The sequence below is a fragment of the Apteryx mantelli genome, chromosome 7, assembly GCF_036417845.1.
Source record: "Apteryx mantelli isolate bAptMan1 chromosome 7, bAptMan1.hap1, whole genome shotgun sequence".
Lineage (NCBI taxonomy): Eukaryota > Metazoa > Chordata > Aves > Apterygiformes > Apterygidae > Apteryx > Apteryx mantelli.
The window spans coordinates 22,212,432-22,239,301 of NC_089984.1; the positions used below are offsets into that span (position 1 = coordinate 22,212,432).

At 58.7% G+C, this 26,870-nt stretch overlaps 1 protein-coding gene across 1 annotated transcript in view; it reads right to left on the minus strand.

The window, feature by feature from the left end:
- The window catches only part of PSD (pleckstrin and Sec7 domain containing), a 46,722-nt gene that overhangs the window by 3,480 nt on the left and 16,372 nt on the right, over window positions 1-26,870 (minus strand). Inside the window, exons 6-13 of the mRNA XM_067299969.1 lie at window positions 18,594-18,794; window positions 17,961-18,041; window positions 17,289-17,401; window positions 16,381-16,439; window positions 15,712-15,801; window positions 2,792-2,835; window positions 1,353-1,531; window positions 414-484 (exon numbers count right to left, since the gene is read on the minus strand). Coding sequence (XP_067156070.1) covers window positions 414-484; window positions 1,353-1,531; window positions 2,792-2,835; window positions 15,712-15,801; window positions 16,381-16,439; window positions 17,289-17,401; window positions 17,961-18,041; window positions 18,594-18,794 — 838 coding nt within the window. The remainder of the gene's footprint in view (window positions 1-413; window positions 485-1,352; window positions 1,532-2,791; window positions 2,836-15,711; window positions 15,802-16,380; window positions 16,440-17,288; window positions 17,402-17,960; window positions 18,042-18,593; window positions 18,795-26,870) is intronic.

Sequence of the window (26,870 nt, forward strand, 5' to 3'; positions counted from 1 at the left end):
TTTTCCCCACTTCTCTGTGGCTGGGCAGCATGTCCACATGAGAATGGATTTGCAGCCCAAGCTCCCCAGGTCAAAGGCCCATGGTGCCACCTCTCTTCTCAGGCCCCCAGCAAAGCCTGAACAGGCAGGGAGGGCCCTTGGTCAGCAGCTGCTTTCACCATCCAAAGCTGAGCATGGTGGAAAAGGGGATGCCATCAGGTCTCTGGCTCAGGAGAGCATGATGCTGGGACTCTGATTACGATGGGGTTTGTGACACTGTGCTTGAGAGCCCTCTCTTTGCTCTCTAGCAGCCATAGGGACTGCTGTGACCAACCTTCGACACAGCCCTGGGTTGGGGAGGCTCCTCTGCTGGGACCCTGTTGCCTGTCCCAGCTCCCAGCCTGCCCTGGATGGGGCACCCCACTGCTCCCTACCTTCTGCAGGTAGAGAATCATCCCCTTCAGGATGGCATGGAACGACTTCCAGCCGCGCTTGCCGCGGGGAGCTGCCGGGAAAACAGAGCAACCGAGACATCAGCCCCGGGCCAAGCAGGGCAAGTCAGCACCACGCCTCCTCCCCCAGGGCGCTCTGCCACGGGTGCACGTCATCCCACCCCGGGGACGGGCTGCACGCCAGGACTGTCCCCGTGCACCTGAGCCCGTGTCGGCCATGTGCTGGCAGATGGTGCTGCAGGGAGGGGGGCTGCGCACTGCCTCCCGGGGCTGGAGCCGCTGTGCTCAGTGCTGAGCTGCCCGCCTCGCTGCTCGCCCGCGCCGCTCCGCTCTGTGCTCAGAGGGACTGGGGCAAGGCAGTGCTGCCCGCCAGGTAAGGCTGGCTTCGGAGGGCAGCAGCATCTAATCAGATCAAGGAAGCATTAAACAGCTGGGGCTTAGCGAGGATTTTGCAGTGCACATAGGGAACACACCTGGCAGCGCCCAGCTAACCACAGCCTGTGGGGTGACTCGGTTGCAGCACCGCAGGACACCCTCCTTCACTCTTGTCGTCCCGCAGCGAGGCCGGGCCCCCGGAGAGCCTGTGGCACCTCCTCGCCTGCCAACCTTCCCAGCACCAGGCCTGGCCACCAGGTCCTGCAGCTCCTCTGCCCGCTGCCGTCAGCCTTTGCCCAGCCCTCATCGTCAGGGCGGACGGGCAGGGGAGGCTTTTGGGCTCCCAAACCCACGTGCTGGATTATGCCTGTCGCAGCCTGACAGACATGGTGGCGGGGGTTGATGCTGGAGGCTGCTTTGATGCTTAACGCCTTCCGGTTTAATGTTGTGACTCTTGCCCCGCTCCCACTGTGAGAATTTCTGGAGCTTTCCACTGCCCCCCAGTCTCCCCCGTCAAGTCCTGCCTGTGGGGTCCCAGGCACCTACTTTTCTTGCAGTCAGGATCAGCGTGGATCTTGCGCACTAACAGTCCGTGCTTGTAGGTGGCGATGCTGGGGTCTTGCGAGAAGTCCAGGAAGGGGTTACTGCAGCTGCTGATGCGTTTGATGGACTTGGGGTTGGGGTCAGCCAGCTCTGAGAGGGACTTTCTCAGCTCCTCTTCGTCTCTGCCAGGTACAGATTTTGTCAGTGAGGATAGGAAAGAGTTTGTTAACCTCGGGGGCCTGGGGCCAGCAACTATGCTGCCTCCTCCTTGCTGGGGCCATTTTTAGGCCTGGCTCCTTGAAGGGGGGTGATGAGCAGCAGACCAGGTTGAGGCGTTTCCCACCACTGCCATGCCTTTGGGAGGGGGGCCCTTGTCCTGCCAGCCTGGCAGCTCTGATACTGCTTGGCCCCTTGAAAAGAGAGCAGCATGTGGGTGTCTGGGCGAGGGAGGAACAGCGCCCCGAGGCTTGGCACCGCCTGCGCACCACAGGCTCGCAGGTCCCTGGGCCGGCAGGACAGCGGGCCTGGAGGGAGCAATCCCTCAGAGACACCCGGCTGGTGGCGCCCATCCTTCGGCGAGCAGCTGGGGCACGGGGCGCAGAGCCAGCCAGCGGAGGGGCGCACGGTGCCTGCGGCGGGGACGCCTCGAGCAGCACCAGCCCTGCACCTGGGGCGGGAAGGTGGCGGGCACGGCGACAGCACGCACGGGCTGGACGCAGGCAGCCCGGCAGCGGGAGGAGGCAGGCACCCCTCACGCTCTCCCTCCAAACCAGGGCCCTCGCGCGCTCCGGGCAGGCTGCGTCGGTGCCGCTTCCCCCGCCCCAGCATGAAGATGTGGGAGCCCGGAGCTGCTGCCTCCCCCCTTGCTCATAACCGCTCGCTGCTAATTAAACCCCTCAGCATCTGCCGGCCGTCTCCATGGCAGCAGCCCGACCGCATTGGCTCAGCGCTGGCGTTACGCGCCGGGCTGATTAATCCCCGCAGCGCGGGCGCTGCCGCTCCTGCTGCGGGAGATGGCAGCTGTGGGCGAGGGCGCGGGGCCCGGGCACCGCCACGGCCTCCCCGCTCCGGCACCAAACCCCGCGGCCGGCCGAGGCGCGAAGCAACGGCCCGCGTGGCCAAAGCCGCAGGGAATTGGCCTCAGGCGGCCTTTCCCCGGCAGCGCCGGCAGGCCCGAGGACGGGCCCCCGTGGAGGCGCGCAGGGCTGCCGTTGCGCCGCGGTGCCGCGCTTGCCGGGTGCCCTCGGCCCCGGCCGGCGCTCCCTCTCCCCTTCCTCAGCCGGGCTCTCGGAGCATCCGCCCGGCTGCATCGCGGCCGGTTTAGCTGCCGGCTGGGGCGAGAGACGCCCCTGCAGCGACTGAGGAGGGGGTGAGGGAGCTGCCCCAGCCTTCGGCGGCTCCCGGCCGGCGGCCGCAGGTCCCCCCAGGGCAGGGGTACTCACATGGCCCATTGCAGCTTCTCGTTCTTGATGGAGCCGTACAGCGCCTGCGGAGAGACCGGAGCGAGGGGTCAGCCGGCGAGCGGTGCCCGGCCGCGCTGGGCAGGAGGGGGGCGCTGAGGCCCCGCGCGGGGCTGGCAAGAGGCTGCCAAGGCGCAGGGCAGAGCGGCCTGCGAGCCCCACGCCGCAGGAGCCAGGGAGAGCCGGCACCGCTGCACGAGGAGCGGGGTAGCCCCGCAGCAGGGAGCAGGGCGCAGCAGCACCCGCAGCCCGCGGGAGGGAGAGAGAACCCTGCGCTCTCGGGCACAGCAGGGCCAGGAGGAAGTCCCCAGGCACGCTAGGGTAGGGACCTGTCAGCCCAGGGCAGTGGGACGGGGCCAGAGACGGGATGGTGGCAGCAAATGCTCAGAGCTGGTCACACGGTGCCGCTGGCAGAGGGGGAGGCTGCTCCGGGGGACATGGGGAGCACGACAGGCCAGCTCAGAGGCACCAGACAGTGAGGTACCCCAGTAAGGTACCCACAGGTACCTTTTGCCCGGCACCATGGGACATGCAACCCCACGCATGACTGGGGCGCTGCATGGGGTCATGGCACTTACAGCATCCCATCTTGTGTGTCTGCCCATGACGGAGGCACAGAGTTAGCAGCACAAAGGTGCCTTTTGCCAAGTGTTCCCAAGCCCTTGGGAGAGCTGTTGTCCCTGCTCCAGGGTGTCCCAGGCTGGCCAGAGAACACACATCTCACTGCGCACGTTGGCCAGGGACAGCCCCAGGAAAGACCAAGGCTCCAGCACCCATGGACTTCAACCAGGCCGCAGGCCTTGCACTACTTGCTGCTGCATGAACTTGGAAAAGACTCAGTCTCTCACCTGATAACACTTCTATCTGCCCCAAGGCATGAGCCAGGCTGCCCAAAACACACCTTCTCAGACACTGGGTGTGCACTGAACCAGGGAAACACACACAGGGAGAACTGTGTATGTAGCCCTGAGCCAGCACCCCAGGATGCTCTCAGACTCAGGCACTGCCCCAAGCATCGCAGTCAGCCACACCAGGTTTGGGGTCTCCTGCCCCAGGGAGAATGGAGCAACCAGCAACCACACAGCAAACAGCCTGACACAAATCCTTCCCCCGCACAAGATATCTACTTTCCTGGGCTATCAGCATATGGGTGCTCCATAGCAATACTCCTCGGGCTGAGACGGCCTCCAGACTCCCTGTGAGCATGGCTAGACTTCACCAGAGACTTTAGCAAGGCACTGGCTCCCAAGCCTGCCACTAAATCTCTGCCCTACATGAGATTTGCAGAGGCACCACTGCGCTGTCCTTCATGAGGCCCACAAAAGAGCTTTTGGCTTTTCTAGGCAGGATGGGTGTTTGGATACTGCTGGGCAGCTGTCCCTCTGGGTAGTTACAGCCTATCCCCACACACCAAATCCTCTCCAGCATCTCTGAAATTCCCTGAGCTTCTCTCCTGGCCCAAACGCTTGCAGAGTTCGGCTAGGCAGGGTCTGGTGCCTGCGTTTCAGCACAAGAAGAAGCTAAGTCCATTTGCAGAGGGACAGTCTAGAGCTCAGTTCCCAGCTCTGCCCAGGCCTGAGTTGAGTGCAAGCCATGGGTGCTCAGCTCGGCTCTGCAGCAAGGGAGGCTGGAGAGAGGATTTCAGACCAGTGTTCGCAGAGGACTTGAGATCATGGAGCCTGACAGATCTGCAAGGCATCATCCTCGGAGGAGAATAATTGAGTTTTGCACAGACTGTTCAGGCAGCTGTCAACATCCATCACTTGGCCGGAGACTGCTGGTGAGAGATCTTGCTGATGGCTGATAAAGTACAACTGCAGGCATGCAGGGACCTGGGAAACCCAGCCAGCAAACAAGCCCAAACAGTGTCTGGGCAAGGCAAATCCATCACTCCACATAGGAGATGCAGTCAACTAGAATGGAGCAGGGACAAAGCTCATTATGTATTTCCTGGTCAGTGAAATGCTAGCTCAACACCAATTTGTTTTTCGGAAGAGGAAAGGGGTCTTCCCTATCTGCAGATGAACAGGGTTCAGTTGTCTGCTGAGAAGACACAAACTCATGAAAAGTGTACAGCCTCAGCACCTGAGAGGAGATGAGACCCGGGCCCTGTTTATGCAGCCCTGGCACCCGAGGAGCGGGAGGCTGAGGTCTGGGAAGGAGGGACCTGCTGGCAGTTTGGCAGCAAGGCAGCCAGAGGAGCACAGGTTACAGACACATCTACAGAGCAACCTGGGGAAAAAAGGAACCAAAGTCCTGCAGAATATAACTTGGTCATGGAAAAAGAGGAGAGAGAAGCAGGCCTTTGAAAAACAATGTATACGGCAAGGAATCATCATGGGTAACAGAAGGGAAGGGATCTTACTCACTGATGGGGGTTCAGCAGAGAGCCTACAAACCAACAGAAACAAAGAGACTAGAAAAATGGCACAGAGAGGTGGAGACTGAAAACACGGGGAACTGCAGAAAAGCTCCTCAGACAGAGCTGTGAATAATCATACGGGCCAGGGTGCTACATGGGCCAGAGCAGCTGCTGGCAGAACAGTACATGCAGCTTGGATTTGACCTGGTTCAGTGACTATATACACAGAGGTCAGCTCTTTATGCCGAGGAACGGAGATATGAACCAGCTAAGCCTGGAGTTTGGAGGGCAGAGCGAGACGGGTAGAGAGCCGTGCTGTTCTGGAGGGGAAGGAGGCCTCCTGGATCACAGCCCTGTGCCAGGCTTGTGGGAGGATTTCTGCTAAAACACAGAGTGGAAGAGCTGATGCCAGAAAATGCTCGGGAGTAATTCTGAATGAAAGCGACGTCTGCATAGTGCCGGAGAACGGCCCAGCAGAGCAAAACACTATAAAAACCTGGGCTCTGGGACTGTCTAAGAACACTTCAAAGGACAAACTGCCTTACAGCTTCAAAAGGTTCAAGCAGCCCTGTCACAAGCACCGACAGCATCACACAAGCCTGCTGAGGGCAGATGCTGGAAAGTGCCGTCACCTCAGAAACAGGTCACGGGGAAGCGGGCTGGCCAGCACTCCTTGTGGCTGGGGGACACTAAGAGACAAATAGGAGGGCTGGGGGGGTTGAGGAGGCAATACAAAACTTTACATCTACACTTAAATCCTGCCAAGACTCTGCTTGGCCCAATGCCATCCCCAGCTGACAGCTGTTTGATGCCTTGTACGAAATAAATCTGGTGGGCTCAGTCCAACTCCTAGCTGAGAAGATGCACCACAACTGCAAACACTGTCCCTGCTTTTCTGGTCCCCCAGCAGTGCTGCTGTCTGTCTGTCTGTCCACCAAACTCCGGGCTCTTTGGCGCAAGAGCCCTTTTTGATAGGGCAGACTAAACTGTCTGGGCTCCTGAATGCAAACTCACGACAACTACATCAGCAGGGGCCAGAGGCAACAGCCTCTCAGCTCAGCTTACTCTCCAGACTGTCTATGCTCTCTGGACTGCCAAGGAGCCAAAAGGCTGGCACTCCTCGACATCTCTGAATTTGTAAGGGCTGCCTAAGAGAAAGCAGGGCAGAGGGCTGGCCCTGTGCCACCGAGGTTGATCCCAAGCGTAGGTTTGTTTTTCGTCACAGGGCTATGAGCTCACTGCTGCAGCACGCAGGGCGAGGAAGCCAGCTCTGCCCTAGACACGAGCAGCACCAAAGAGACCTAGGAACATACTGTCCCAAGGGGATTTCTAACTGAACGAATGACCTCTTTCTTCTGTGCCCTCCCTCCTGAAAGGGGGCAGACTGCACCCCTCCAAGTCCTGCTCTAACAAATGCTTCCAGGAGGGGTGGATGGGCTGCACTGGGCAGGAAGCAAGAAGCGGCTCTGACACTCTGCCCCAGCCTTGGTACCATCACACAAGTAGGGCCCAGGGAAGCTGCCTGGGGCAGATTCAGGGCTCTTTGGGGGAGCAGGGGCAGCAAGCGGTCCTGTACGTAGCTTTGGCACAGACAGGACTGAACTGAGGGCTGTAACTCTGCTCTGTGCCAGACATGCTGGGCTAAGGCAGGAATTCAGGCACCAAGCAGAGAGGGTTAACCCTTTCTGAGGTTCCTCTGGTAAAGACCATGACTGTTATGGACGCGTTACAGAGGCAACCAGTCCCTTTTCCAGGGTGCTGGTTCTTGTGCTTAGCAACGTAATATTCAGCTCCCAGAGCTGCAAGCTGCCCTGTGTGGGTCAAGATTCCTCTTCTTCCTGCCAGCACTGAGAAAAGTCATGGCCGTGTGACATTTCGCAAAAGAGACTTCACAGCTACAAAGTATCCTCCCTGCAGATATTCTTCCTTTCTCTGTGCCTGGCACCGTTTCAATGTGAGAACTCAGTCGCTGGCTTTCCCCAACTTTTCCTCAGTGAAAAATCTTTCTCTGCGCCCAGCCACAAAGCCTTGTCCGGCCCTCAGACAATCAGACCCCTTGGCTGTGACACTACGAGTGGCACTGTCAGATCAGGGGCCTCCGTCAGAACGAAGAGGCCCCGGCCATACCTACGTCAGGTCCCTTATTCACCTTTGCAGCAACCCCCCTGCACCCTGTCGCCTGTCTATCCTGCGCCACCCATGCTCAGGAGCAGCTCGTTGCCTGGCACGCACCAACCCAGTGCGCCCTGTGCCCCCTTCTGCTCTCCTTGCACAGGTGCTGCGGGAGCAGAACGAAAAGCCCCCCATCCTTCCCTCCCCCCTCCCATTGTAATTGGGGCTCATACGTTAGCCCAGAGGAGAAGAGTGACTCGGGGACAGACTTTCTTTCCCTTCAGCCGGGCTGCTGTGGGGACAGTGTCCTGTGCGTCACCTTCAGCCCTGCTGCAGGTGGCAAGAGCAGGCGATGGGGAATGGCTGCACACCCTGTCCTGTGCTTGAGACTTAGCAACCCCTTGAGCCACGCCAAACTCTTAAAACACTCCTTGCCCAACAAACGGTCCACAGGCCCATTGCTCCCCGAGTCCCTTTATCCCCCCCCCAGTGCAGCCCCATAGCACAGGAAGCAACAAACCAGCATCTCCCTTCCAAATGCATGTTTCCATCCGAGTGCGTCACAACTTAATGCTGCCCCCAGACCGTACTGCGCTATGACAGCATCGCAGCCTGTCATCACTGCGATGTCCCCACCAGGCCGGTTTTGACCACGGTGGCAGCTCGGCCAGCGCTGGCAGTACCCCTGCCTGCATCCGCCCAACATCCTGCCCTGCAACACGGCGGGTGGCAAGGGCTCTTCTCGCTGTTGTGCTGCCGGCAGGCACCCGACTGAAGCAGGAGATGCCCAGAGACACCCTTTTCACTTCTCCCCACATACGCGCACCAGCACAACTCCACCAAAACCGACGCCGACTTACACCAAGCGAGCTCCTGGCAGTAAAACCCCCTTTTTTGTCCACAGAGCCACTCCTTCCTCTCCAGCTCCGCTGGGCCGGGAGCTGGGGGGCTGCAGCGTGCCCCGGCCGCTGCGGCGCAGATCTCCCCGCCACCCCGGCTGACCTGGCCGGGCGCCAGCGCCCGGGCCGGGCTGGCGCGGCTGCTGGCCGGGCGCCCGCAGCGCCGTCGCTTGGCGCAGCGCGGCGGCCGGTCCCGGGGGCCCGGCTCTGCCCCGCAGTCCCGTCTGGGGGCCGAGGCTGCCGCCAGACCAGGGCGAGCAGCGCGCCCGGCCCGGGGGGGCCCTGCCGGCCCCGAGCGGGCCGGGGGCGGCAGCCTCCCCCGGGAGCGCCCGCCCGGCGCCGCGGCCGCCACCGCGGCAGGGCTCCGCGGGGAGCGCGGCCGCCCCGCCGGTGGCGCCCGCGTTTGCGCCCGTGTGCACGGCGCTGCACAGCCCCGCCGCCGCCGCCGCCGCCGCCGCCCCCGGCCCCTACCGGCTTCTTCTTGCGGCGGCTCTGGAGGCGGCTGACCACCAGGTCGGTGTAGAGCACCGGCTTGAGCGTGCGGGAGCGCTGGGGCCAGCCGTAGCAGAAGGTCTCCACGCCGCGGTAGTTCCGCCCGTAGCGCACCGAGCACATGGAGCGGGACCGCATGCGCCCCGCGCTGCTGTTGATGCTGTTCACGCCGATCATCCTGCCGGCGGCGGCGCGGCGCGGCGGGGTGCGGTGCGGTGCGGTAGGGGCGCCCGGCCCGGCCCGGCCCGGCCCTGCCCGCGGCCGCGGCCCGGCCCGCTCCGCCGCCGCCGCCTGTTGAAGCCGGGCCGGGCCGGGCAGGGCTCGCCGGCGCTGCCGCGGGAGGCGGGGCGGCCCCCGCCCCGCCCCGCCCCGCCCGCCCGCAGCCAATGGCGGCCCGCGGCGGCGGCGGCGGCGGTTCGGCCCGGCCCGGCCCGGCTCGGCGCGGCGCGGCGCGGCGCGGCGCGACTCGGGGGGCGGCGGCCTCGAGGCCCGAGGTGCGGGCGGGCGCCGCGGGGTGCCGGGCCCCGCACAAGATGGAGGCCGCGGCCTCGCCCGGCAGCCCGCGGGCTGCGCCCACCCGGCCCCACGGCGCCAGGACCCCCGGCCCCACGGCGCCAGGATCCCCGCCCCCCAGCACCAGGCCCCCTGGCCCCCCGGCCCCACGGCGCCAGGTCCCCTGGCAGCCCGGTGCAGGGAGCATCTCGGCGGGCAGCGGCGCCTCTGGGCTCTGGCCGCCAGCCGGGCTCCCACGCCGGGGCCCTGCGTCACACGCGCTGAGCCCCTCTCCCAGCCTTTCCCCTGCGCCCCTGCTGTCGCCTCGCCCGCTGTCAGCCCCCTCGCTCCTGCTGATGAGGACCCCTGCATGCGGCCCCAGGGGCCGGGCCCCACGGGGCAGCGTTGCAGAGCAGGCCGTGCTGTGAGGCCTTCGTGGGCTCTGGTGAAACATGGCCCCGAGGCTCCAGGTGTCGTGCTGCTCCTCCGTGGCCCAGGTGGCCTCTACTTCCTGGCCTAATGGGGGTTTGAGCAAATCTGTCTCGTCTCCCAGAGCTGTGCCTGCAGTCCCTGCGGCCAGGATGCTTCACTCCGTTCTCCTGTTGGAGTGAGCCTGCTGCCGACAGCTGCAGCCAAGGGCAGGCTGGCATGAGCTGCCATCACAGCGAGCGGCAGGAGCATCACACCTTCCCATGTGCGGGGACGTGATCCTCGGCACAGGCACCACATGCGCTGTCAGAGCTGTCCTCAGTGCACGAGCTGGCCTCATCCTGCCTCCTTTCTGCTTCGCACGCCAGCTGCAGTGCAAGCAGGAATGGGGCCACCGGACCCTGGTGTTCACCAATGCATCAGGATAGGGGGCAGCAGGAGAGCCAGCGGCAAGACCTCGGGGACTTCATGAGCTCCAGCCTGGGGCTGGCAGCCAGAGACGCTGGACAGCAGCACCCTGGAACCAGGGCGAACCGGAGCCCACTGGAGAGCTACATCTGTGCTGGGTCACACGAGGCCTCTCCCAGGGACGTTCAGCAGAGGGTCCCGAAACACTGGCAGGTCTGATCCTCCCTTCTGGGGCAGTTGTCCCCTTGCTGGCAAGGCTCTGAGGCTTTCCACTGCTGCCAGGCGGGCAGCCTCCGTGGCGCTGAGCAGGCATGCATCTGGGGCAGCAGGGCTGCAGCAAGCCCAGCGCTGACCCTGCCCACTGTGCATGCACTGCGGGGAGCAGCTGGGTCTGCCCCAGTGTGGCCGGGGCAGGTAGCGCTGCCGGCCCCGCACCAGCTGGGTGGGCTTCAGGGCAGCTGCCGGAGCCTGGCCGGGCTGTGAGAACTGGGGACTTCCAAAGAGCCAAGAGTGGTAGGAGACCTGGGTCTGGCAGAGATGGGCTCAGAGCCTCAGTCTTCGATGCCCATCTCATGCTTCACCCTCCTGCCCGTTCCTTCTCTGGGGCCAAGACAGGGGGGAAATCTGTAGCTAGAGCTGCCCAGCTGGGTAAGGGCAGGACACAGACACTCTGGCCAGCTGCTCCTGAAGAACCAGCAGGCTGGGCATCCTTGGAGAAAGCAAGAGGATCAATGTTTAATCTATTTAGGCTTGACTGAGCAGGAGATGTGGCCAGCAAAGAAGGGGAAATTTTCCACTGTGTCGTAATTGCTTGGCATTGCCATTGCTGAACAACACTTGCGAGGGAGGGGACCCGGGCACCCGGCTGCGCACATCAGGCGTGTTGGGCCAGGACGAGCAGGCTGCTCCCCAGGCCTGTGGGCCCCGGGGGGAGCCACGGGAGACAGAGGGGCAAGGCCAGGTATCGCTCCTGGGGAGAAACCGTGGCTGAAGAGCGCAGGCGAAAGAGTATCCTGGGGGATTAGACTGAGCAAGCGTTCCTGTGATTATTGCTCAGAGGTGGGAGACGGGGCTTTCTTCCCACATCTGCTAATCACTTACCCAGCACTCTGAGTGTTTGATCTTTGCGGTTGTGCCTCCAAGCAGTAAAGTGGGGGCCGATCCCACCTTCCTCCCCCAGGGGATCTGACTGCATTGGGAGGTTTAATTCATTAACTCTGTGAAATGCTCCAGGCTCCTTGGCTGGAAAGTAGCACAAATTTGGCTCACTCCTGCAATTGCTAGGCAGTGCTGGGGAGAAATGGGGTCTGGTCTGGCCCTACTGTGTTGCTGAAGACCCACCAACAAAGGACAAGGTTGTAAGGCTGTAAGGGTAAGGAAGATAGAAGGCTCAGCAAACTGATCAATCATATAAAGGTCAAATCCACATTTGGAATATAATGTACAACTAACAACAGTCAGTGAAATCCCGGGAGGTCTGGGCTAAAGAGAAGAGCAAAAGCTAACCCAAGCTAACCAAAATATCACCAGCTCTAGTATGTCCAGCTTTGCCTCTCTCCTTGCTGGTTGGGCAGTTGTTTTCATTTGGGCACAGGAGTTAAAATCCAAGTCTGCAGTTGTGGGCATCCTGCAGCACTGCAGTATGCAGCTTTGTTGCTTTGTATGTCCCCAGCACAGCTCCCTACCCTGCTGGAGAGCCCACCCAGGAGCAGGCCTCACCCTTGAGCAGAGAGCTGGGCAGCCCTGCCTATGGAGCATGATCCTCCAGGGGATGCTTCAACGCTAGTGAAAACGGTTTCCAGGCCTGGTATTTGATCGCCGGTAAGGCATCGCTGCATTGCACCAGCAGCAGTACCATGCAAGGGCACAGTGAGGAAGGGGTCGTGAGGGAGACATGGTGCTCCACTGTGAAAGTACAGTGTTTTGGTTTCTTCTGCATAAAACTGTGATTGTTTTCATGTATTATCTAGGCACAGATAAAGTTCTTGTCTGACTCAAGTTACCACCTGCTCTCAGGCATCATGCTGCATTTGTCCCGGGACTCCCTGCACTTGAAGCTGACGGGAGTGCGCAGGGCCCCTGCAGGTTGCCCATCCTGATACCCTCCCCGGAGTCACAGGGAATGGCTGGCTTGGTGTCCCTCGCAGTCACCTTGTGCTCCCCTGCTGTCCCTGTCCGCCTGCTCCCCAGCCCCCCGGCTGTGAGTGCTCTGGGGCAGCCACTGCCTCGAGCCCTCCAGCTCTGACGCCTGTGGGTTACCAGCCTGCGCCAGCTCCATGGGCAGGCTTGGGAAGAGCCCCAAGCACCCTCGTTCTGCACTGCTGGGGCTGCCCATGACCCACCCCTGAGCTTTGGGAAGCTCCTCTGAAGCCTTCCAGCACATCCTCTCCCCTGCAGCCCTTAGTGTGTGCTCCTGGAGCGCTAAAATTAGCTAGCCAGCTGTGTGGCACACTTGCACAGGAGGCTTGGTCCCCAGGCACAGCCTGCAATTCAGGCTTGTCAAGGAGGCAACATCCTATATAGGGTAACTGGGCTAGAGAGGGCTACAGCAGGGAGGGGGTCAGGAGAGGCTTTCCCCATCTCTCTGCTGGCTGAGCCTGGGAGGAGACCAATGTACCAGGTAGCCTAAAGCCTGTGGCAGGGAGCAGGGTCTCCTCCTCCTGCGCCCGGCAAAGGCTGCTGGGGAGCGGCAAGACCCCCGGCCCTGCGGCCCCTTCACGCTCCCTTCCTTGCTGCTTCCCTCCCCAGCACTGGCCAACAGCGCTTTCCACAGCACGGCTTCCCTGTGCCCCCTGCTCTCCCTCGTGTGCCCTGGAGGACACCGGTGCTTGGGGCAGAGGAACACGATGGAGGAGCCACAGCCTGCCCCCTGTGCCATTCCTCTGAGATGCCTTTTGCTCCCACTCCCCTGCATGGCTCTGATACAGAGGCGGCAGAAAGGCAACTGTGGGAAGCACTGCAGCTGCAGAGGGAACAGTCCATTTTTAGCAGAGCAGCCTCCCCGCTGCTGGGTTCCCAGCAGAGCTGTGCAGGGATGCGCTTGCTCCTCATCTGGCGCAGCTCTGCAGCCTTCCCCTCGGCCCCCGCCCAGGAACAGTGCTGGCTTACACCACGCAAACATCTTGCCCCCTGTCTTTAACAGAAAGCCTAGCTCTCCAGCACTCACTTGCTGCCCTGTTTCACACTGGTTGGGATCTGACAAGATAATTTGAACATTGCCCGTTTAAACTGCCAGTACTTTTGGGGGCGGAAATTTAACCCATGAGCTAGGTCCCAGATAAGAAGTCAAGAGCACAAGGGTGCCACAGCATCTGAAATGCATGAACCCAACTGTGGGACTCTGGGAGCTTCAAAAGTGACACATTGAAGAGCCTGCATATTTTGGATGCTCCAGGGCTAAGCAGCACTGGAGGGCAGAGGTTCAGGGTCCTCATTTGGGGTGTTTCTATTCTACTTTGGGTGCCTAAAGCCTTTTCTGGAGCTGGGTTTAAAATTAGATAAGAATTTTTTTCTGAGTGACTCCTTTTACTGGAGAAGCGTGGGCTGAGAGGGAGGACAGCCCTACTGAGAGCTCTTGGTAACCCTTTAATGATGGGACAAGTGACACAGCCGGGAACAGGCCCACAAAGGCCTGAAAACAGAGCCAGCTTTTCACTCTGCATTACGTTTTTTTTATTAACCCCCACTAGTGGTTCTGGCACCCTGTGGAAGCCCATCTTCCACCTCATGAGTATTTTCCAACTGTAGCACTTCACAAACATGAATGATTTCTGCCCTGCAGGTCTCATGGGAACTAACACTATTCCCAGGGCCCAAAATGGAGAAAAGAAGGCCCAGAAACAGCAAGCACCTGGCCCCAGGTGCACCCTCGATTAGACCCCGGCGCTGGGCAGGGAAGCCATTTTCCAGGTTTGTGTGTTAGCCTCAAGGTCAGGCTGTCCCCATTGGCACCCACGGGATTGCTGCTTGCAGCAGCCAGAGCCCACGTTACAGCCAGCAAGCAATTTTTTTTTTTCACGCATGCACTAGCTGAACCACTCTGCTCCTGCACTAGTTGTGATGGTCAGGAAAAAAAGGGCCACGACAGAGAAATGCAATCAGGTCAAGGCTCGATGTGCTCAGGGAGCACCACCTCCATGACGAACGCCGCCGAGGGAGCTGAGCCCTGCCGCGCCACACGGGCCCTCCCGCATCTGCTGTCCAGGGTGCGTGAGCGCCATGCGTGTGCATCAGTCTGGAGACGCAAGAAGCCGGTGCGTGGCGGTGCCCACATGGCCATGTCACAGCCAGGCCCTGCAGCAGAGCTGGCACCCGCCAGCAGGGGCTGGCGTGACCGGGGCCATGGCTCATGGGCAAGGCGGCAGAGCAGTGGGGAGGGGGAGGCTTCCTTCCCCGCTTCCTCCCTCACATGACTCACCTGGGAAGGAGCCAGCTCACACTGTCATCACCAGCCCCTGCCAGTGGCCTGGTGCAGTCACCCACCAATGCACTGCCCCCTTCCCACCTCCAGCCAGCCTCCCAGGGGTGCTCCCAGGCCAACCTTACTTGGTGATTAACGCCATGCCCTTCCCTAGCCTGTTTGGAGGCACTTCACCAGCTCCTGTGAATTTGGACACACCTCCCCCTGCAAAGCTTGACGGCAGGAACTGGGTCACACAGAGAAGACAGGACCTCCCCCCCCCACCCCAAGTCACAGAAGTATGGCTAATTCCCAGCTTCAGGACATTAACCACAAGCCCACCCTTCCCATCACATGTGCCTTGTCCACATCACCAGAAACGTTTCCTCTGCCACTAGACATGGCTTCCTTCCCTGGGCCTGACCTTGGCTTCAGGGCCCAGTGCTCCAAGGCCCTCTCTGGGGAGCCAGGAAGGGCTAAGTACTGTGGTGCCAATGCTGTAAAGCGTCTGGTTGCAGCTGGGCAAACCAACCCCTAGAAAGCCGCCCCAGACATCCCCCTCTTGCCTGCGGTGCGGCCTGTGCAAGAGCAGCGAGGGCAGCCAGAACCCCAGCCTGGCGTCCTCCTGGGTAAACAGGGCATTCTGGGTCCCCTCAGCAATGCATGAGGCTCCCAGCACTGTGTCCTTGCCTGCTGGGGCATGTGGGTGAGCTGCCTTCTCCCTAGCTGCGTTAGCCGTGTCCAGGCTGCCTCAGCTGTAGCCCTTCTGGGAGGCTAGCACGCCCTTCCTGGCTTTGCTAGCCACAGCAGGGCACGCGGGGACTTTGCGAGCCCTTTGCAGGACCTTGGCAGCAATAACCACCCCAGCTTTATTAAACCCTCCTAGTTTGTTTACATCCACAAAATCAGCCTGGGCCAGAGCAGCCAGCTTTACCTGGTTATTCAGCAGGCCGTTTTCCTGCCTGTTGGACTCCCCTGTGTACATGTGAAGCTTTCACCAAGTGTGTGAAAGGCTTTCAAAACCTAGAGTTGCCTTGAGAACGCTTAGTTGGGCAACTATTGCCTGGCAATGGCAACAGCTTTGTTCCACCTCAAAGGACAACAAATCTCCCACAGAAGCAAAGTCCAGCTCCAAGGAAAGCTGTGAGCCAAGGGATCATCACTGCTCCTGCCTCAGCTCCAACAGCTTGACACAAGCATGAGGATGGACAAATTCATTGCATCCCATGCAGCCACCCATGTGACCCCACCCAAAACTCCTGTCATTGTTCCTGCTGTTCAGCTGACCAGGGAAAGCAACTGGATTTACCTTGAGCAGCTCCTTGGGGAAGTCACTGCCTCCGTTGAGCCCCTCCAAGTTGCCAATGAAGTCGGAGCAGGACATTCTCTTCCCGATGTTCTGGGAGAGCCAGGGAAGAGAAATGAAGGGGGTTACCTTTGGGCCAGGGGGCCAATGCTGTCTGGAGAAGATTCCTGCAGCACAGGAACAAGTTCCCCATTCTCTGGTGCAGGGTGAGTGGTCAGTCAGGTCTCAGGAAGGCCGTTTGGAGGTGTGGGGAAGCCTCCTGCTTTGCTTAGACTCCAGGAGTTTTAAAAACCCTCCTTTTTCATAGTTCCGTGCTACCTTCCCTCCATGTCAGCCAGTTTCTGACTCTCATTCCCATCCTCTTCCTGCCTGCTTTCATCTTGTTTACTCATCCTACCCCCAAATCTTCCAGCTTAGTGTGTCTCCTCCATAGCCCCATTCTCTCCTTCACCAGCTCCCTCTCCCTCATTTAGTTTTTTCCTCTTTCATTCACAGACACTTCAGGGTTGATCAACCCTTGTGGGACCTGGGTGGACCTCACAGCCCCTATGCCTCCTGTTCACACAGCTCTGTCCTTGGGAAGTCCTCACTCTTCCCCTGGGACCTGCAGTTCGGGACAGTGGGGATCGAAAGGGCAGGGGACAGACCAGGCTGACGTCAGTGGGAACTTACGTGTCCGTGAAGATCTGTGTTGAGCAGCATCAGGGCACAGGTCAGCGTGTGGGCTCCATCTGCAGCACAAGCACAGGACAGGTGAACAGAGCCCCCAGGAATCACCCTGCAGTTGGGGCTCGATCCACTCGGGATGTCAGGTGTGATGCAGGGGCTTTGGGTGAGCCCAAGATGGTCCTGAGCCCATTCCTCCCACTCTGGGCACACAGGGACACACAGCAGTCAGCATGGTGCTGGCAGCACATAGGCAAGTAGATAGGAGGCCATTGAATTAAAGCTGATCCCGAAACTGGGCATACAAACTCCCTTCTAAACTGCAGCCCCTTCAGCCAGGCAGTGATGCTGAACTAATATTATACAGCTCCTAGCACGGGCAAAGTGGCAATGACACAGCTCTCTTCCAGCCAGACAGCCAAAACTCACCTGCCCACAGAGCCAAACCAGGGCAGATTTCAGCATGTGAACACACAAAGGAGAGGTGCAAAGCCATAAAACATTCAGGTAAAATAGTGCAATCTGGGTGCTTCCCTGGGCCCTGCTGAGTGCTAGGCACCGGAGTTTTCTCACCTGGCTGTTCCCTGAGGCATGGATCTGAGAGCTGGGTCTATGTAGTGAGGAGGGCCTTCTCCTGCCTCTGGTGCTAATTTGCTCAAGGTCAGAATTAAGGATGGTTTGACCCCTAATCATGCATCTTCAGACTGGAGCAGGTTTTAACAAAACTATCTGAAGTGCCTGTAGTCTGGGGGAAATGATGGCATCACTGTAACAGGGGCTTTTGCCTAAGGCATTAGTACATGCTCTCAGACTGCTCTCTAGTTTTAGTTTGGGTACCTTCTCCGCATTTATGAACACACACGTGTGGAAACACACGCACATACACGCACACGTGCGTGCACAGAGTTCCTTACCCTCAGAAGAGATGGCATTGGGATTACACTCATAATAACGTTGGGAAAAATGAGCCAGCACTCGCTCTCGCTCTTGTGTCTCTCCCATCAAAGCTAGCTCCTTTAGAAAGGACCTGAAGAAGAAGCAGCAGCAGTGTTGGTTGCATGTCCAGCCCTCCAGCAGCTTCTCTAACCCACTCTGGGCAGGAGTGGAACTGCCCTTTCTGTCCCCTTCCAGAGCCCCCCGTGTGTGATGTGTGAAGCCCTGATTTCTTATATCCTTCCCAGCCAGCAGCAGGACTCCCCTTGAAGCCCACGGCATCATACCCTGGCAGACAGCACAGACTTATATCAGGCACTAGAGACTACACTGGGGAATGAGGTTGGGTCTGCACTAAAGGCTCTGGGCTCAAAGACTGACAACTCTGTCCTAGGTGAACCTGACTTTTCCTGAACTGCACTGGCCTGTGAGCTAAGACCAGGGATGCTCTTCCTTGATTGTGTGGCAGAGAAGGCACTTCGGGAAATGAACCCCGCTATTTAAGAAGTAAGGGGATCTCCAGGTGGGAGCAGTGGGGCCTGCCTGCTCCTGCAGACCTCTGCATGGGTGAGGAGCTGCAGAAGGCATGATCTGCAGGGACCCGCTCAGGTGGCCACAGCACACGCACACATGCACACACACACAGTTCTGACCTGAGAGCCTGGTCCAGACTCATCCCCGTGAATACGAAGAACTTCAGATATTCCCCTGCCACCATTTTGCTGAACTCATTGCTGAAAAAGAAAGGAGGGAGCGAGAGTGGGATCGACCAGACTGTGGGGACAGCAATGTCCCCACAGGATGATGACAGGGAGGGGAGGGATGGAGTGGATTTCAGTAGGCTGGGTACCCCCCAGGAGACATGAAGCCAGGGCTGGGGGAAGTGTGCTGAGGACAGGCACACCACAAAGTTCCACAAAACTCAGAGGAATCACCCACAGATCCAATGGGAGCATTCAGTGTGTAAGAAAAATTGGAGAAGACAGAGCTGTAAGGGCCCAAGAAAGGTCAGCTAGCCAGTCCCCTGCCCCCTAACACCTTACAGAAGGTGTCCCCACCAAGATGCAATCATAGTAGAGGGTACCAAAACCTGGGTGTCTCTTTGGTGTTAAGATGTATAGAGGGAACACCTGGTGCGGGCAGGCTGTTGCAGGGAGAGGGCTTTGGGGTCCCTCCAGGTGTTCTTTGACAACCCAGTGCCCTGCAGGGCAGCTGTGGGTGCACCAGTGTGGCACGTGGGTGGAATGACAGCCTTGCAGAGCAGGCTGTTCCTCGCGAATACCCACACGTACTTCTTCCCCAAGTGGCGGGCCACATCTGCTTTTTTAAAGCCATCCAGGTTGTAGAGCCTCTTGGCGAGGCGTTTGGCAGCCTCCAGGTCAGCCTTGTGCCCATTGGAAAGGGTGTCCGTGCTGCCCAGGGCAAGCTGCTCTATGCTGTCCATCTCCGAGTCTGAGTCAGAAACCAGCTGGCTCAGGGGGTGGTTGCTGCAATGGAAACAGACACTTCAAGTTAGTCTGCCAACAGATCCTCTGCTCTTTCAGCTTCTCAAGAAATCCAGGCTCCTCACTCTGCTTTGGAGGCCAGCTACTCACTGCTGGGATGCATTATGAACAAAGTGGTTAGAGATACTCAGAGACTGGGTCTAGGCCCTAAGGGAAGGTTTGGGGATGTGGCTGGAAGAGAGAAGAGGCGACAGGACACTTTAGTGAATGATGACAGGACCAAGTGACCCGAAGCAATTTCCAAACTGGATGCAGAGAGACAGGAACCCTTTGCCTGAACCCATAGAATCACAGAATGGTTGAGGTTGGAAGGGACCTCTGGAGATCATCTAGTCCAAGCCCCCTGCTCAAGCAGGGTCACCTAGAGCACATTGCACAGGATTGCATCCAGGCGCATTTTGAATATCTCCAGAGAAGGAGACTCCACAACCTCTCTGGGCAACCTGTTCCAGTGCTCTGGCACCCTCACAGTGAAAAAGTTTTTCCTCATGTTCAGATGGAACTGCCTGTGTTTCAGTTTGTGCCCGTTGCCTCACATCCTGTCACTGGGCACCACTGAAAAGAGTCTGGCTCCATCCTCTTGACACCCTCCCTTTAGATATTTGTATACATTACTAAGATCCCCTCTCGGTCTTCTCTTCTCCAGGCTAAACAGGCCCAGCTCTCTCAGCCTTTCCTCATAAGAGAGATGCTCCAGTCCCCTAATCATCTTTGTAGCCCTTCGCTGGACTTGCTGCAGTAGTGCCACATGCCTCTTGTACTGGGGAGCCCAGAACTGGACGCAGTACTCCAGATGTGGCCTCACCAGGGCTGAGTAGAGGGGGAGGATCACCTCCCTCGACCTGCTGGCAACACTCTTCCTGATGCACCCCACGATACCATTGGCCTTCTTGGCCACAAGGGCACATTGCTGCCTCATGCTTAACTCGGTGTCCACCAGCACTCCCAGGTCCTTCTCCGCAGAGCTGCTTTCCAGCAGGAAAGGGCTCATCCTGTGAGCCCTTCCCTGTAGCAGGGCTCTGGGCCAAGAGTGCTGACCACACCGAATTTCAGACACGTACTATCACTATCTCACTTCTTGCCAGTAGCCTCATTCTCCCTTCCAGGCCTACATCCTACTGAGGAAAGGCTTGGTGGTTACCCTCATGCCTGGCTGAGGATGTCAAGCACTCTGCTCAGTGGAGGAGACAAATTTCAGGAGAAATATTCAGAGCATGAGGCATGATGGCCATCAACATATATCTACTCTGGAGAATGGGTAACTCACCCAGTACCTCTCAGGAGAGGCCCAGTCTAGAAAGGAAAAGCCTGCATGGGCTGAGCTGAACCCACCTGTGGGGACAGATCATGGCCATCATGGGGTTTCTCACTGCCATTAGCCAGAGCTTTTCTCCCTGAGCTTTCCAAAAGCTTCTCCAGGAGGCCCGTCATGTTCACCCCTTCACAAGTGAGGAGACCAAAGCAGCGGTGAGGTGACTAGCCCTGAGGTGACCAGTCCAAGGTCATCCAGCATGCTGAGAGCAGAGTCAGAAACTGAACCCACATCTCCTAAGCCCCAGGCCAGAGTCTGGTCCACAAACTATGTTTCCAACCTCTAAAATGGAGGCAACAGACAGCTGCTGGTCCCTCAGGTAACTGGTGAAGCTGGAAGAGGAGAGACTTATCTTCACAGCTCGGGCCTCCTCTCTGCTCTGTGCCAAACCCCTGTCCTGTGATGGACTCCAAAGGCCTTACAGGGATTGCCCCAAACTCCCTGAACCTGCAGCTGTAAAATATCGTGTGTGGGCTGAGGCTATGCCAAGCTCAGCTGTAGCAGAAACCTCCCTCCTCACCCCAAACGCCCACTGCTAGGCCCGCTTCCAGCATCCTTGGTGCCGGAGGGCCAGGGCACACACTTCTGTAGCACTCACACCCCAGCCCCTTTGCTCCTGGCCTTGGGAGCAGCACCAACTACCACCTCAACCCCTCTGTGCTGGCAAATGTCACCACAGAGCACTTCACAGGTGTCTGCCTGACTGCCCTGGAACTGCCACGCTATTTTGTCTCACCAGGTCTTCATGGGAAATGTCGTCCCCGCTCAAAGGCTGTAAGGGTGTTGCTTTTGGGCTAGGGCAACAAGGGAGGATGCTCTGAACTGCCTGCTTGCTCCCCCTGCACCTGTGGCCTGCAGGCTCTGGCCATCCTTCAGCTCCCTCTGCGTGCGCATCTGCGAGGAGCACCCTGCCTGACAGCTACCCGCGTGCATCACATGCTGTCCTATATATCTGCACTCATTTTTAACCCAGACAGACTCCTGGTGCTGCTCTTTGAGTGCAGTTTCTACTCAAGACAAGAATACTATAATTCCTTCCCTTAGCCTTTCCCATCCACAAACCTCCAAGTACTTCATAGAGGGGAAAGCCAAGGCGCAGAGAGGGCAGACTGAGGAAAACACCCCCGGCCTCCCACCCCGCAGCATGGTGTACTGTCTTCTTCAGGCTGCCCATCAGCTCTCACCCCACCTTGCCTTAAAAGGCCATGTTAGGAGCGCTCTCTTGGCTGAGCCTCCGAAGTAGTCTGACTCAGCGGCACACAAGTTATCCCAACAAAAAGTAAGTAGAACCTAATCAACAATGAACATTAAGCAACTCTGACCTCGCCTACATTTTCTGGCAGATCTCGCAATGTTCCAGCCTGATTTATTTTTAAAAGTCTCTAATTGACTTTTAAGAGGCCTACTCTCCTGAGCCAATTACAGAGTCCAGTCTCCTTGAGACTCCACTTCTTCCACTAAGGACGAAACCTCCTCGCTGCTCAGTGCTGGCCTCCCGCACTGCATTTGCGGCTGGAGCACAGCGCATCCCAGGAGAGCTCTGCATCACAGTGAAAGGCTGCCCTTTCCATTTCAGGGGGCTCTCGCTTGCCTCCCCCCACCCTCTCGGCATCCCCGGTGAGCTGGGACCGAGGGAAGCTGTTCTGACCCTCAAGTCTGTTGGCCAGTGGACAAAAGCAGCTCTGACTCCTTGTGAGTCCTGGGGGAGATGCACTGGATGTGGACTAGAGCTGAGCTTGCCAGTGCTGGAGGGTGATTGCTGTGAGGTCTGGATGGGTGGCCCAGTGGGAGATCTGGCTCCTGCTTGGCTCCAGACGTCCTGAGGGAGCCTGTCCATGGCCTCACGCTGCCTTCCTGGGAGCAGCGTGAGGATGGCCTTCGGGTCTGCCTGCACCCTCCTCCCAGCCCCAGGCCAGCGTGCTCTGGGGGAGCTTCTGGCCATGCCTGGCAGGAGGCCTTCAGGGTCACCATCTGTACAAACAGCACACCCTGCCTTGTGGGCACCCCTCCAAATGCCGGGCGGACGCGGCTTTGTTTTGTGACATTGAAACCACTGTATAACACAGACCCGAGACCGCTGTGTGGCTCTGGGGTCAAGCGGCTGGAACAGCTCTCATCCACGTGCCTAAAACCTCTCCTCCTCCCCAAACAGGGCGGCTGTGTCCCAAGGTGCCGCTGGAGTGGGCCCCGGTGCTTGCTGCCCTCCGGCTGCACCCGGGAGCGCTGGCTGGCAGGGCCAAAGCTGTGCTGGGGAGCGCTTGACAGCGAAACAGGGCGGGCGCTGCTGGGCCAGCTCTGGGTGCGCACCTTGGCCCTGCTTTGTCTCCCCGTGCGGATGTAACCGCTGTGCCCTCAGCCAAAGAACAGGGCTTATGGGCTATTTTTGCTTCCCAGGAATGCTGAGATGAATCCACCCAGCAATTGGCACTCACAGACCAGAGTTTGTGGTGACTGTATTTTCTTTATAAGCTGGAGTCTGCTGCAATCACAGGGGCCCAGGCGCTGTCCCCTTCCCAGCCTGCCAGCTCCAGGGTTGCTTGCTCATCCTGCCACTGGCTAAGCTAAGCCAAACCCAAAGCCATCCCTCCCCTGCTCTCCCATGGTCTGGCTGGACCTCCCGAGCAAGCAGCTGCTCAGTCACACTCTGAAGACCTTTTCACTCTTAGCCAATATCACTAATATTCTGATACCTTTTTGAACTTTGCCTCATGGCTGGTAAACACAGTGTCTCCTGTGGCAGACGTAGAGCTCCAAGTGTCTCTCTGTGACCTCTCTTCCCAAGCTGTGCTCTTCAGCTTTCCTCCCTAGTGCCAAGCACCCACTCATGGGCCCTCTACAAGAACTTCTCTGCCCTTCAACCTCTGTTCCTCCTGCAGGTTCCCAATCTGTGGCTGCGATTATTGCCTTGCCTCTTGAAATAGGTGCACAAGGATTACAACTCGCTTCTTAAAGTTGTTCTGCCAGCACAGTCTGATGTCCCCTCCCTCACCAAGTCACCATTCTGATTTCGGCAAAGCATAACCTTATACCTGGGATGGGGCACTATCCTATACAAGTGAGCCCAGCCTCCTAGCCCTGCCAGGAAATTAATGTGTTTTCTTCTAATGCTCAAGCCACCATCATGATGTCAAATAAGGACCATCAGCCTTGAATAGTCTGGGAGTGCCCACATTCATGACATCTGTCTGTCACCTCTCAAAGTCCCAGCTAGGAAAAAAAAACCAAAAAAACGAAAAATCAAAAAACCAAGATCCCAATCCTCAGGCAAATGCAGAACAGACCAAAGAGCGTGTGTGCATGTTTGAGGCAACTGAGGTGATGCTGATTTTCCTGCCAATGACCTAATGTGTTAGAGGATTTTTTTTTTAAGCATACTTTCTAAAGTGACATTTCAGTTTGGCTTGGAGAACCACTCAGGTAATATTTTTACATCAGAAATATTTTCGCCCGTAGAGTTGGCCTGTCCTTAAAGAATAAAGATCAAATTTGGTGTTGTATGGGCATCCTCAGTGCGTCTGAAATGAGTCATCTCAGAGCCGACCCAAAGCTCGCTCAGCACCGTCCCACCTGCCCCGCAACTGGGCTGACCCATGCACCCCGCCACAACCCTGGGCGTGAAGGGGCCCACTCCCGTGGCCAGCTCCGGCTCTACGGGCAGAAGGGCTCAGGCAGATGGCAAATAACCCGTGTTTGCCACGCTCGGGCTTGTCCACTAGAGATCCCGGATCCCTAGGGCCGGTGACACTGGCAGCGAGTCTCAGGTGTCTCCAGTGCTGCCGTAAGACCTAGCTCCGGCATTGCCACTGTGTGCCCAGTGTGACCTGGTGCCACCGGACGGAGGCTCCTTCCTGACTCCTCCTGCTCATGCTCAGCGCAAGGACGGGTCGGCGCTCTCACTGGGGGGCAGGCTGCAAGCCCGGTGCTCCACTTCCGCTGCCACCAGGCCCAGGTACGCCTTATCCAGGTCCCAAAATGCTCCTCTTCGGGGGTCTAGACTCCTCTGCAGGGCCCCAGGCAGTCCTCTTAGCCCCAAATCCTCCTGCTCTGGGCCCAAACCATCCTTTCCTGGTCCCAACACCCCCTCTCCAACCCCACATACCCTTCCCCAGCCCCACACAGTGCTGCCCCAGGCCCCAGTGCCAGCGCCCCATGGCGAGGGGTTACCTACGTGGTGGTGGCTGTGCCGAGGCGGGGGTCGCCTGCCTGCGCTCCCTCCTGACTGAGTGCGGGGTGTCCCTGTGTCCCCGCAGGGCAGGTCGATGCCACCTGCCCCATCCCCCCACTGGCTCCCCCCCGTGGGGGGGTTGCTAGGCGCCCCATCCCTTCCCATTGCCATGGCACCCCCATCCAGGTGGCGCATGGCCATTCCTGCGCAGGGGATTCTGCAGGGCAGCCCCAGCCACGCTGCTGGTGCAATACCCTGGACAGGCAGAGCGAGGCTGCAGTGGGGGCTGCCCAGGTGTAGCAGGCGGCCGAGGCATCTACAGGGAGCGCGGCATCCCAGCCGATGGGCCCCCCTGCCTGCAGCCACCTTGGCGACACAGGGGTTGGTGTCCCCCAGGCCTGTCTCAAGGTGGCAAAGGCCAGGGGACAGCTGTTGTCACTGCCCAAGCTCCCTTCAAGTAACCCTAGAAAGTGCAGCGCCAGCCTTGCCTGTGAAGAACGCCTATGGTAAAGCATGCTCACCTGATTTCATAGGACGAAATACCAGACTCCGGAGCAGGGAATTGAGCCTGGTTGGGTTTTGGGGCCAGGGCTGCCCAGGGCAGCCCCTGGCTCCAAGCCTATGTGATACTCCCAGAGATGGTCTCAAGCTGTCCATGTGACAGCATGCAAGTGCTTGCACACAGAGACAGCTTGAAAGCTAACAGAAAGCATGCGCCTTGCACCTGAGGGCACGCATCCAGAGTGGGTATGGGGCAAGAGGAAGGGAAATGCACGTGTGATTTGTACAGGGAGCAAATGCTCTGCTTGGACTCTGGTGAGACAAAGTGGTGGGAAGGGGACAGGGCAAGAAGGGGGAAGAGGCAGGAGTTCTCTCAAGGGCCATGCACCATGCCAAGCCCGCCATCCCTTGTCCACATTCTGTCTACTCTTTCAAGGGCAATCTCACCCCAGTGCCAAGACCTGCTGTGGGGAGTACTGTCTGCACCAGCTGCCCGAAGCCCACCGGGAGACCTGAGCACCTTTCCATGCTGGAATGGAGTGTGTCACCACAGGACACTCTCCACCTTCCTACCATGAACCCAGGCTCACCTGGCATTATGTTCCTCAGGGACTGTCAGCAACCAGGAACAAATCTTCTCTCCTGGACAAGAGGCAACTGTAAGCCGCTTGCTCAGAAAAGCCTGCCCAAGAGGGCTGACCTCCAGCTCCTCACTCCTAGCACAGATGTATTTGCAGGGTGGGGACCTTCCCTTCCCAATTCCCTACTCCCTAGGAAAGGGGAAGAAGATATATCCCTGGGCACAGGCTTAGCCGGATGGCAACGCGTTTCAGTTGGGGATGCTCTGCTGAGCTCCTGGGTTGTCCAGCTCCTGCATGATGCATTTCCCAGTGAGTCACCTGCTGTAGGAAATTCAAAAATCCCAATTGCGATCCAAGTGCCACTTGTTTGCCAAGGCAGACTACAGAAGACTCAGTTTGCTTCCTGCACCAGGAAGGGCAGGGAGCCTGGTCCAAACCTGAGGGACACACGCATGGGGCAGACCAGCACTCTGCCCTCTATTCCCGACACCCTGCACGCATGGCTAGACACACGATGCCTCAGCCAAGCGAGCCCAGCCTGCCTAATATCACTGCTGAGAATGTACCAGACTGGATCTTTGGCTGAGCTAAATAAATGCAGCTCCCTCCATTGGTCTCAGTGGAATGACTTTGATTTATGACCGCCAAGATCTGGGCTGGTTCATTCCTAGCAGAATTGAAGTTAGGGCTGGGAGGACACTTGAAGGTCAGCCAGGCCAGCCTCCAACCACAGGCAGGACAGCCCTGCCTTCCTCATCCTAACAGCTCTGTCCGAGCTGCTCCTCAAAACACCCAGCTGCAGAGGTCCCCCCACCAACATTATTGCTATGAGAGCCAGGTAAGACCTAACTTTGGGTAATGGCACCACTCTTCCATCCTGTTCCTCTGGAGAGCAAACAGTAAATCTGTTCTGCCAGACCCTCCCCTGCAGCATGTCCCTCTTCAGAGGTGGCTCCTTGTCCTCTCTCCTGCCCCTGACCCACCAGCCCCTCTCACAGGAGACAGCCCAGGCTCTTCATAGGACAGGGACTGTCTCTGTAGGCGTCTGAGTCCTCCCTCAGAACAGTTTCTAGAGTCAACAGGCTCTGAGGTCCTTAAAAATCAGGTTACTCACCAGCCAGGCGAAGGGTTGGCTTCTCCTTGAGAGACAGAGATGTCATGGTATTAATCCAGGGAAACCTGGATTTCTCAGACCTTTGGGCAAAGTCCAGCCAACAGGGTTTGGAGCAAGACCCGCGGGGCCGCAGGAGTAGAAATTAAAGCCAGACGCAAGAGGCCACTTCGCATAGAGATCTCTGGCACTGACCTCAGGATGGAGCAGCTCTTCTGCGCCGGGACCTACGACCCGAACTGCAACCTCCCTGGCGGAGCTGGTCAGTGCGCGCAGCGCGGTCCCGGGGCCGCCTGCCCCCGGCACCCCCCACGAGGAACGTGGCTCTCCGCGGGGCCCTGCAGTTCGTGGCTATGTCCTCACGGGTGAGCAGAGCCTGCGCTGCTCC